Genomic DNA, 12,714 nt, shown 5'->3' on the forward strand with positions numbered 1-12,714 from the left:
CCAGCTCCTTTCCTCCACCTACCCTGTCCCCCAAACTCACTATGCCTCTGTTTCCCTTCAGGAAGGAGCAGGCCTCCTAGCGATATCAACCCAACATTCCATAACAAGTTACAATAAAACTAGCTTTACACTCTTAAGTCAAGGCTGCATGAGGCAACCCAGTATGGATCCTCAAAGCAGCCAAAACAGTCAGAGACAGCCCCCTGTCCCAGTGTTAGGAGTCCCACAAGAGTACCAAGCTACACAACCATCACATATATGTATAGGACCTAAGTCAGACCCTGCAGGCTCCCTGATTGTTGCTCCAGTCTCTTTGAGCCCCTGTGTGCTGTGGTTAGCTGACTCTGAGGATAATATTCTTTGTTTGTTTTTTGTTTTTTTTTCTTTTTTGTTTGTTTTGTTTTGTTTTTTTCTAGCCAGGTTTTCTCTGTGTAGTCCTGGCTGTCCTGGAACTCACTCTGTAGACCAAGCTGGCCTCGAACTCAGATATCTGTCTGCCTCTGCCTCCCAAATGTTGGGATTAAAGGCGTGCGCCACCATGCCCGGCTGAGGATAGTATTCTTGTGGTGTCCTTGAACCCTTTGGCTTCTATAATCCTTCCTCCTCCTCCTCCTCTTCCACAGGATTCCCAGTGTTCTGCACAAAGTTTGAATGTGAGTCTCTGTATCTATTCCTATCAGTTGCTAGATAAATCTCTCTGATGGGATCTGTAGAGATGGGTCAGCAGTTAAGAGCACTGACTTAAATCCCAGAGGGCCAGAGTTCAATTCCCAGTACCCACATTGCACTTCACAATTGTCTGTAATTCCAAGATCTGACACCCTCATATAGACTAAATGCAGATAAGAAAAAAATGCATATAAAATAAAAATAATTATTTTTAAAAAGACTCTCTGATGACGATTGTGCCAGTAGACGATTATCAGGAATCACTCATTTTTTGCCAGTCCTGTCTAGGGCTTTGAGGTTTCTAAAACCCATTCTGGGCCCAGTCTCAATCTCCCTCTCCCTCTCCCTCTCCCTCTCCCTCTCCTTCTCCCTCTCCTCATTCCCTCCTTCCTCCCTCTGTCTCTGTCTCTGTCTCTCTGTCTCTGTCTCTGTCTCTGTCTCTCTCTCTCGCTCTCTCTCCCTACTGCCTCAGGTTGTAAAGCCCTCAGCTAATGCTCCAGTGCTATGCCTCTCTTCTTCCTGCCCTTGACAATCACAAGCTAACCCTATTAAAACTGTAAGCAAGTCCCTAATTAAATGCTTTCTCTTGCAAGAATAGTGTCTTTACAACACTAAGACAGTGGCCAAGTACTATCACTACTGTGTTATCATGATGTGTTTTAAAAACATGTGCCTCACCCCTAAACTGGCTCTGTTTACCACTAACTGAACATTGTGGTTTGAGTAGAAGCCATTCCCATGGGTTCAAGTGTGTGGACCCCTGCAGTGTAGCTGGTGGTGTTATTATGGAAAGTTGTAGAACATTCAGGAGGTGAAGCTTTATTGGGAGAAATGGGTTTGGGCAGGGGCTGGGCTTGGTGTTTTATATGAGATCCCAATGTCCTGTTCTCACTTTCATCCTCAAATTCAGGTTCACCTTAACCAGCTGTACCTTGGGTCCCATTCCAGGCTTTCCACATCAGGATGGAGTGTATCCCTACTACTGTCAGCCAGAATATTTCCTTCCTTTGTAAAGTGACTTCTTGTTGGTTATCCTATCACAGCAAGGAGAAAGCTTCCTCAATCCAATATTGACAATTTGCCTTCTAATCATTTAGTTTTGTGAATAAACACAAGTTTTGGAATTATTCACTCTGCATGCCCCACTCTTCTCCAACTGCATTTCTGTGCCAAACTCCAGGCAGGATGTGGGGAAAATGTTCTCTTGAAGGACATGTCTCTGTAACTGAACTGTTCTTACCTACAATCGAGAGAATCACCACCACAAAGTCAAAGATGTTCCACCCAATCGTGAAGTAGTAGTATCTGAGAGAGATGAGCTTCAGCAGAAACTCCCCAGTGAAGAGGACGATGAACACCAGGTTGATTCGGGACAAAACCAGGGTCATGTATTTGCTCTGGTCGTCTGTTTCCACCATCATGGTCACCATGTTGAGGCAGATGAGGATCATGATGCTGATGTCAAACACTTGTCTGGTTACAAAGTCAAAGACCATTCCTTGAAATTTGTTCTAGGAAGAGAAGAGGTAGGGTTAGTGTACACATGGCATCATCAGTGGTCTGGTTACATTGCAATTAAGATCTTTCCACAGGTGGCCTTGGGATATGCACCCTCCTTACAGTACCCTACATAAGCTCCATTTCACTTCCTTTTCTTTTTAAATGAGAGGCACCATACCACACGCCAGTAACAAACCAATTTTTTTTTTTTTTAAATTTGGGTCTCATAAATAAATAAACTCACAAGCATACAGAACTACTTAAATTTACTTAGTTCTATCATTTCTAGTTCTGTATGTTTGTGAGTTTAATTGTTCATTTACTGTTTTCCTTTTCATCCTATTCATTCTTCAATAAAGATGTGTGAAAGAAAGATAAAGATGGCTCAGTAGATAAGAGCACAGGCTGGTTTTTAGAGGACCAAGGTTCAATTCCCAGCACCCACACGATGGCTCACAACTCTTGATAATTTTAGTTCCAGGGTTCTGGACTCTGTCTTCTCCCATCCATGGATGAGCAAATTACCTACCCCCAAGAATCTTTTTTTAAAAGCCTAAGAAATGCTTGTAAAATTAATACCCATTTCAGAAAACATATGCTTTTAGAGTCCTGTGTAAATACAAATGTTAAATGTGGTTTTATTAGATAATTAAAATCATTTATAATAAAGACACAAAATCCCATGGCTTATGGAAAAATCCAAGGCCATAAACCAACCATGTTTCCAGATATCAGTGACGTTTGGTAAAGCAGGTTCATTCATTCCTTTTTGTGTGAGGCACCTTCCTATCCTTTCTCCCTACCCAACACCTCCCAGTTTCAATTACTTTTAAATATATAGTCAGGTGAAGTCACTGATAGGGTTCATGACCCTTTCGGTTATGAATTTTGCTGATCACAGGTTTTGTGAACAGGTGTACAGTTATGTTATGGACCTCGGTGCCTTAGGATTTTCCCTATCTGAGAAGGTAGGTGAGGGTACAGTAGGTTCTGTGAATGTGACCCACCGTCATTGTGCCGTTCCACATGAGGAAGCAAGCACTATATACTATGCATTTGAATGGTTTCTATTCTCTTTCAGCGAAACAAAATTCTTGAGCCAGTTTTCCTTTCTAAGAAAATTGGGAATATTTTCTAGCCTCAAGAATGAGAAAACCCAGAAAGACAAATGGTTTTCTCATGTGTAGAACCGAAATGTAATATATATTAAATTACAGATAATATGAAGATAAAGAATGTCATGAATCTAGATAGATAGGGGAACATGGGAAAGAAAAAGGATGTAAAGGATTGTAGAGAGAGCTATAGAGCATGTGTGAAGTGAAAACAGGAGGTTACTATTTATAGGAAGGGAGGCACCCGGACTGAAGGGTACAGAGAGCATACATAGGAGAGGGCAGAAAGAGACACAAGTTATAACAAAATCCAATGATACATATATATGAAAATTCTATTAAATATTGTTTACTTTGTATGGTACCATAAAGGGTAATAAAAGAAGGAAAGCTGAAATGAGATTTATAACAGGGAGGCGATGAAAGGAAAGGAAGAATCCAGAATGTGGAGGAAAGATGTAGAGATGGAAAGGGCCATCTGGGAGCCTGCATCCACTTAAAAAGGACAGACACATCAATATAGTCAGAGGGGCAGCAACCACACATGTCGGCAGCAGGAGGGTGACTCTTGCTTTCGTGCCAGTTCTTGGGAACTCTTGAGTAGGAAGTCTCAACTCACCAACTATCAAGAATGTCCCAGTGTTTTAAGAACATGATACCTGCCACCAAGCATCGCAGCAGCTGTAGAGTCTGCTGTACAGTATGGGATTTGTGATTACATTGCTGTGATAGATTGGTGGCATCACCCAATATGCTGTGATCCAGATACTAGAACAGAAACACTGTCTTAGAATTTTAATGAGTACAAGAGAGCCTTCTTACTGCAGGCCGAGGGATGGGCTTCTGAGGTTTTTTGGAGCCAAGTTTCTTCATTGCATTATAGTACTTTTTCTGTTCTTCTGTCATAAAGATGTCTTGACCTCCAAAGTAAACACATAGAATAGTGTGGTTACAATCCCAACCTGTGTTCTAACAGTATTTTAACTGAAGTATTTCTGAGCCTTCCTTTAGCCTTGCCTCAATTTTAAATGAATACTATCTTGCTAAATATAGATTTATTTTTCTGCTTTTCCCATTTATGTGAAATGTCAAAAGACTTATTTAATATTATGCAAAGCTCATAAGCACATTAAAATTCCGATTAGTCCAGCATCCTAATTGGATTATATTATGTTGACAATGAATTTTAAGGTCCTTAAATATATTTTCAGGGATCCAAATATCTCTTCTTCCTCTTTTGCTGTCTAAAGTTTTACTGTTGTCTTTAACCTTTTTTAAAAAAACTTTTTATTTTGAGCCAAACAATATGAGAGGTATAAGAATGACATTGATATATAACATGGTATCAGGCTCCTTAAGGGAGCATGAAGAAAAAATGTACAATACTGTGCAAAGGGAGGTGAGGTTAAAAACAAAACAAAACAAAACAAAACAATTGATCAAGCAAATGAACAAGAGGAAGAAAGGAAAGTCATTGTAGACACAGCAAAAAAATTGAAAAAGCCAGGCTTAAGCTTAAGGCTTTAATGTACAATAAAGGGTTTGCTTGGCAATGCATCTCAGGAAGAGAAAATATCACTTATAAAACCAGAGGGAAACCATTGTGTGGCTGAGTTCAGAAAAGATCAGGAAGATTTGTGCAGGTGCCCTGTAACAAGGGCTGTTGGTGATGTGGGTGGCTGATGGAATGAGTAAATAAAGGGGTATAGGATTAAAATGAGGTGTGGGAGAAGATGAGGCTGAGAAATTGGGGAGGGTCATTTCTGCAAGACCCCATACACCATGCTAAGCATGGATAATCGTTGATGAGCTGAGGTAATGGTTATGTTACATAGTCAGAAAGACAACTGTAACCATGGATGAAAGGAGAGAGGCCACTTGGGAAGACCAGTAGATTACTGGCCATGTAGTAAGACTGAAAATCATATAAACACAATCTAAGTATGTCATAACCCAATGGTCTGGTTGACTGGATGAGATGGATGGGTGTTTTGAGTAGGGAAGGGTGAAAGGTGAGAAATACTCATCTTCTTCTTCTGCTGGTTGAAGTTGTCTATGATGACGCCGATGAATAGATTTAGAGTGAAGAACGACCCAAAGATGATGAAGATGACAAAATACAGATACATGTACAGATTTTCTTCATATACAGGCTGCAGTTTGACCTAAACAATAATGGAAATATTTAATATCATTAGCAAAGAGGATCCTTGTACTAAATAATGTAGTGAGTGCTGTTACTTAATATGAACTTATCATGTCTTCAGATACAGTTTAAAAAAATAATTATTGTCTCAAACTATCATGAAATTTGAAACTTTTACTTTTGAAATCTAATATGGTTTTTCATTGTAGCCTGCCTGACAAATATTCCTCAGCACAAGTGAAATTGATACAAATTCAGCTAACAGTTCGGACCTATTATTTTATTATTATTATTATCATCATCGTTATTATTCCAACATTTTTTGCAATATCATTACTTTTTCTTTGGAAAAGCTTTAATAGCAGAAACCCAACTAAGAGACAGGCTAGGCAGACATGTTTTAGCCATTTCTTTGTATTTCTGAGTTAGAGTTTCCTTGAAGTCTGCTGGCTTGTCTATGCTCTAATGTTCCTGGAAGCTGCTTCACAGACTGGCTGATCATGTTTTCTAAAGAAACAGAAAAGCAAGTGACTCCTTTACACTGAGCTACCTTCCTACTCTGAATAATTCTATTTGCAGGGCTAATTTGATGTCTTTTATTCCATGTAATTTGAGAATTTTTCACAGTAGACATGTTATCTATTACATATCATACCCATAGCCACCAAACTACTATCCACACTGTGAGCACTCTGCCAATCATTTCTACTGTATTGGTAAATACTATATGCAATGTAGATTCTGAGTCTCTCAGTTTAATTCTTACCAGTGTTTACCATGGACAATCTAGTAACTGTAAAGAGAATCCCAGAGCTACTTACGTCCCGTGAATCCACAGCTGCATACATAATATCCATCCAGCCTTTGAACGTGGCCTGTATTCAATATATATCAGAATCATTTATGAATATCTCACTCAAACTCATTGCATTTACCTGACATTAATACAACAGTATTTTTATAAGTATCCTTTCATACAGTACCATGGCATTTTCTACACAGGTGTTCAAATGAGTTGAATGGTGTGTTACTAAGGACATTCCTACTACGAAGTAACAAAATTTGTATTTAGGATTTAGGATTTTTTTCTTTTCTTCTCTTGGGAGCTATTCTATGATTTTTTTTTTTTTGTATAGTAAAACATAATGGAGACTTGATTAATGAAAATCCCATCTTAATCTCACCTTAAAACCTTCCAATAAGAAGATAGGATTTGTGGTTGAACGCTATGCTTGTGTTCAAACACAACTCATTTTCACTAATAACTGATTAGCAAATATGCTGCCATGATGTTAAAAAATTAAGCATTACACATTTTGAGAAGAATCCCTTGAGATTTGCATATCTGCCTATAATATCATCACATTATTTTACACACTACTATGGAAATTCTCTGGCTAAAAAGTTGTACATTTAATTCATTCATATCATATATAGTTGGTATTTCAATATACACAATTTTTACAGAAAATTAAAAATCAAGACAATGATTAACAATATAACAAGAAAAATATGGGAAGAAGAAAGAAACCCTGTGAAGATATTAAAAATTGCATTCCTGGAGAAATTAAAAAAAAACTGCAATGCCTTCCTAAAGCCACATAACTAACTTGAGGGGTCATCAACTACCTTCCTACCATGAAATAAGAATTATTCAGAGTGCACCACTCGAGGGGTCTTAGGTAGCATGCTTTGAAATGCTTTCAGGTTCACACAATAGTCACTTACCACTTGCAGCAATGCCAGGTAGCCAGCCCCAACATTGTCAAAGTTGACTTTCACATTCTTCCATCGGGCTTGCTTGCCAAGAGCCTGACAGTCGCTGAAATTGTTGACTTCACTCATGTCGAACATGTTGCCCGTTGTCATGTTAACACAGTGATAGAACTTCCCAGCAAACAGATTCACACCCATGATACTAAAGATTAACCAGAAGATGAGGCACACCAGTAGCACATTCATGATGGAGGGGATTGCACCAACCAGAGCGTTCACAACCACCTGTGGGAGGACAGGACAGCAATCCCTTGGTAAAGGGGAAGCCATTGCAGATGTGTATGTATTTGGTGTAAAGATGCATTTGGATAGGGTTAAATGGGTATTGCCGTAGATTTCTAGCCCTAAATGTTTCTTCTAGTGTTTTACATTACATCTTGATAAGGGTAGACAAACAACAGTACAGCTAAGGAGGTAAGCAAGAAAGGAAAGTAAAATACGACAAATATTGAAAGGAAACAAATACAACCTGATATAGCAAGATCTATAAATATGTACATGGTATGTGTGGGGAGGAGGAGGGTGAAAGAGTATAACAGGCAGAGGGAATGGGGGCAGGGGTGGGAACCAAATAAACAAGGCCCTCAAAATCAATAGCATCAGTGTACCTGTGGACTCACAGAAACTGGGGCAGCATGCATGGGGGCCTGCCCAGGTCTGCACTAGACGAGGACCTAGACATAAACAAAATAGATACATTCCCTCATTTCTAGCCCCAAAGCCATCTCCCATCGATAACTACTTGAAAATGAAAATTTTGTTTTCTTCAAGGGAGTCTCACTGGGGAAAGAAACTATCTCAAGGGTAGGCTTCATGCCCAGCAGTCAATGGCCAAGACAAAATAAAATCAGTGTCACCTTTAGAGGCTCCTTGTCTCCCAATGTCATGTCAGGGATTTACTGCCTTTAAGCTTTATTTTTATTTTAATATATGAAATATGCATAATGATAGATATTCTCTCTCTTGCTTTTACTCCACAGGTCATTTGCATCTATATTATGGCTTTCTGTTTAATGTTTTTATGGGTTTCTCAGTGTATCAATGAGCGGGTCTCTGCATTTATATCTATTTCTTGAGCTTTTTGTCCTATTGTTTGTTTTACCCTATTTCAATGTTTCAGGTTTTTTTTTCCTATCTTATTCTATTATGGTCCCTTAGAAGCCTGTTTGTTTTCCAGGGAGAGACAGAAAGGGGGTGGCTCCAGATGGGAGGGGAGGTGGGGAGGGACTGGGAGGAGGAGAGGGAGGGGAAATTGTAATCGGGATATAGTATATGAGAAAAATGATCTATCTTTGATTAAAAAAAACAAACTATTAAATAAATCATCACTATGAAGTCACGAAGCATGGCGTAGGCTCTGATGATGCCAGCACTGAAAGAAGATTGTTATTTCCAACAGAGTTTTATGAATTTGTTAACATGGGCAATCAAGTAGAATTTTCAGCGGGCAAGGCAAGCATGTCTCTCTGCTCAGTGCTGCAGGAACAGCTGGAGGATGGTTTCATTTTCCACGCTGCTGAGTCAACTCTGCAGTCAAGGCTGAAGGGGTTTATTGCCCCAAACAAACCTCCTCCTAATCTAAAAACCCCATGGCCTTGAAGAAATTCAATATCCGTGTGCATTTGCAGAGCAGATTAAACAAAGCTGGCCTTTGGGCAAAGCAGTTCTGAGGGCGTGGCAGCGTGCATTTGATATTGTGAGACAAGATAGACTTGCTACCCGGAGAGAGCAGGGGAGGCCAAGGCTGGGGCTGTGGAAGAAGCAAACCTCACTCAGAACGATGCTGCTTAAAAGATCCCTGAATCAAAGTCAGGCTTGTTAGAAACCTGTAGCTAGGGCTGGTGAGATGGCTCAGTGGGTAAGAGCACCCGAATGCTCTTCCAAAGGTTGGGAGTTCAAATCCTTGCAACCACATGGTGGCTCACAACCATCCGTAACAAGATTGGACTCCTTCTTCTGGAGTGTCTGAAGACAGCTACAGTGTACTTACATATAATAAATAAATAAATCTTAAAAAAAAAAAAAGAAACCTGTAGCTAATTATCCTAGCAACTCGCTTTGATGTGAGGGATGTACTGGTTCTGATGAATTCTATGATGTACATTAATTTCTTAATTCAAGAAATAAAGCATTCTGAAATCACCTTGCCTTTAAAAATAACCTAATATACCTTTTGGGGCCCTCAGATTTATCTATTGAAGGTTTTGATAGGATGAGTGCTGTCAACAGTCATTCCAAAGTACCTGAACAATAAAAATAATAGTACATGGAGGTTGTGTGTCTGTGTGTGTGTGTGTGTGTGTGTGTAAAACCCTTTCTCAATCCCTGAGTGTGTATTTAAATAAACTGCAGTTTCCAGAAGAAAGGTTTTTTTTTGCTCTCTTTGACTTTAGCCCTGAATTATCTAATTTCGTGACGAGACTACCAAGGCTCTGAGTCACTGGCGGCACGGAACTCTTGATTTGAGTTTTAGAAAGCATCCCTGAATCTTCTTACCCTCATGCCTTCAAAGCGGGATAAGGCTCGGAGCGGCCTCAGAGCTCTCAGGGTCCGTAAGGATTTGATGGCACCAAGTTCTGAATAGCCAAGAGCGTTGGCCACCAGGCTAACTAAAGAAACCTGTAGATGGAAAATAAACCATTAGTCTACTACAAAATAGACTTTTAGATAGAGGCACAGCATGTACTGGCAATTCTTTCGTGAAAGCCAATAATGTATGAATATAAACCGACCATATTTTATCTTCTACACAGTTGTACCATCTGGTGCTGCCTGCCTCATCCCGAACTGTCCTTTCCCTACCTGTAAAATGTGATAGTTGATCATAGTTACTTACACTTACAGGTATGCCATGCCACAGAACTCTTTGCAAAGTATGTGTATGTTTTTTGTTTTTGTTTTTGTTTTGTTTTTTGTTTTGTTTTTGCACAGGTAACAACTCAGGGCTTAATTCAAAAGTCTGACCCCTCATAGATCTTTGCTTAACACTGCCAAATAAAATTTAGACTGCTCTTTTGAATTTTATGATATTAAGGTTGTGAATCATAGAGATATTTGCCAGGTACCAGAGTTAGTCAGTTGACTAGGTATTTCATTTCTCTTTCTGTATCATACAAGCATTTTATTAGCAGGGGTGAAACTGTTCTTAACATACCTTAATGTGTGAGTTAATGCTTAATCAGTCCAGAAAGTCTAACGGAGTAAGTTACTTGAATATTAAATGTCATCAATAACACAATAATTTATGAAGTTCTTTATTTGTGCCTTGGATTTGCTGCTACAGAGGACCAGGGAGATTGGGATGGCTATTTGTGAACTCATAGATTTCTAGGTTCTGGGATCCTTATCGCAGGAGACATTAACAAGTGTTTAATTTTCTTTTTCTAAAATCATCTAAAGATGCCTACTTCTTGTTCTTGTTCTTCTCGTTCTAATTTTCCTTCCTCTTCCTCCTCCTCTTTCCCTCCTTCCTCCCTTCCTCTCCTCTTCTACCTCCTCCTCCTCCTCTGCACCGCCTCCTCCTCTTCCACCTTTTCTTCCTCGTGTACCCTGGCTGTCCTGGAACTCCCTCAGGCTGGCCTCAAACTTACATATCCACCTGCCTCTGCCTTCGAAGTGCTGGTATTAAAAGCATGCGCCACCCCCACTTGATAATCTGAAGACCTTTTATCCTCCCAACCAAGCCCTTTATTTAAGACTAGGACTTTAAATGGAAGTGGGCTAATCGTGTCTCATGACCATAAAGGATATCAGCCCATACTTTAAAAGGAAAGGAATAGCCTTTCTTCCCATGTGTAGACCCAGTGGCTTCTGGACCATAGGAATCCTTGGCTTTAAAGGCTCGATGCATGCATCACTGGCGTGCATTCACCCAGATCTGGAATGGCAATACTGCTTGAGAAGCTGCTAGTAAAACTGAGCTTCTAATGGAAGTTAGAGGTCAGAGGACAAAATATCAGAACTGCACTGAGACACGATGAGAGCTGTGAAACATTACTTTTCATCTATCTATCTATCTATCTATCTATCTATCTATCTATCTATCTACATATATATGTATATATATATGTATATATATATAATGTACATATATCAATTTATCATATACATACACACATAAATATATACATATATACATATATACACATTCATATATATATACCCTGTATGTTCATGTGTGGTGTCTAGACCAGAGATTAGCATCTAACGCTTTCCTCACTTACACACTCTCTCTTATTCATTGAGACAGGCTCTTACACTGAAGTTGAAGTTTACTGCTTCAGCCATACTGACCACCCAGTGAGTTTCGGGATTCTCTTGTCTCTACCTCTCCAGCATCAGGCTTACAGGTACACGTAACAACACTTGACTTTTTGTGTGAGTGTTGGAGTTTAGAACACAGTTCTTTCTGCTGTGGCAAACAGCTCTCTGTCCATGCCAGTCCTTTAGCCTCTTATTTCTATAATATGAAAGTTCAAAATTTGGCTGACCTTGTGGGCATTTGTAATGAATTTGTTTTATTTAGGAAAACAGAAGGGATTTTTAAAATTGTGTGTGGGGGGGAACGGTGGGGGAGAGTTGGTTGTAGGTTTGTTTAATCAAGCGAGATTTAAAATAATTATTTTCATGCAAATATCTCTAAGATTGTCACAATTTTAATAGTTAATACCCGTGTGCTTCACATTTGACTTAACTTAAAGAGGGTCCCCCTATATGGCAGTGAGGTGACAATGTCCTAGAATGATGACCCAGGTGGATAGACAGGAGAACTGTTAACAGGCAAACACAAGCCGGTACACAACATTCCTTAGAAACCTTATAATGCAGGCTGCAAGATGGAAAGTGTGATCTACCCCTGCCTCAGCATCTGCATCTGCATTAGCTCCTGCCTCCAGCTTCCTGCCTTAAGTTCCTACCTTGGCCTCCCTCATTACCTAAACAATAACACAAGCAGAGTCTTTCTAAACTCAAAGGTTAACCTATCTTTTGAGTGAATATTTACTTCTGCTCCTTATTTGGATGAAATTTGCAAAAGAAAAGGAAGGCAGAGGAGTACAGAAAAGGGAACGGAGGAGAAAATGGACAGATTAATCTTAAAACATGCTGGATCATAGAAAGCCCAGAAATGATGAGTTTCTGTTTAAAGGAAAAGTGACAGAGACCCACACAGCTACGGGAGCGAGAAAGCAGTTTAATGAACATGCAAAAAGGCTCTGGACCTGCAGCCAGAAGGCTGCTAGAAAATAGGCTGGAGCTACACAAGTGATTGCTGAATATTATTTCTTGCCTTTATCCACTCTGAGGATAAAGGCACCTGTGGAGCTGTGACTAAAACTGCAGCCCAGACATATATTTTATATATATATATATATATATATATATATATGTGTGTGTGTGTGTGTGTGTGTATACACATACATATACATGTATATATTCATATACATGCATACATGCAATTATATATTTATAATTTATTAAATATACCAAATTATATATTTTGTAACTTAT

At 39.4% G+C, this 12,714-nt stretch overlaps 1 protein-coding gene across 7 annotated transcripts in view; it reads right to left on the reverse strand.

Moving 5' to 3' along the window:
- Positions 1-12,714, reverse strand: part of Scn3a (sodium voltage-gated channel alpha subunit 3) — a 109,421-nt gene that overhangs the window by 4,371 nt on the left and 92,336 nt on the right. For all 7 annotated transcript variants that reach the window (XM_029474076.1, XM_021156002.2, XM_029474077.1 and 4 more), the window contains 6 exons: positions 9,703-9,825; positions 7,159-7,431; positions 6,252-6,305; positions 5,312-5,449; positions 4,107-4,211; positions 1,910-2,180 (listed from right to left, as the gene is read on the reverse strand). In XM_029474076.1, the coding sequence (XP_029329936.1) occupies positions 1,910-2,180; positions 4,107-4,211; positions 5,312-5,449; positions 6,252-6,305; positions 7,159-7,431; positions 9,703-9,825 (964 nt within the window). The remainder of the gene's footprint in view (positions 1-1,909; positions 2,181-4,106; positions 4,212-5,311; positions 5,450-6,251; positions 6,306-7,158; positions 7,432-9,702; positions 9,826-12,714) is intronic.

Source organism: Mus caroli, chromosome 2 (assembly GCF_900094665.2).
Source record: "Mus caroli chromosome 2, CAROLI_EIJ_v1.1, whole genome shotgun sequence".
Lineage (NCBI taxonomy): Eukaryota > Metazoa > Chordata > Mammalia > Rodentia > Muridae > Mus > Mus caroli.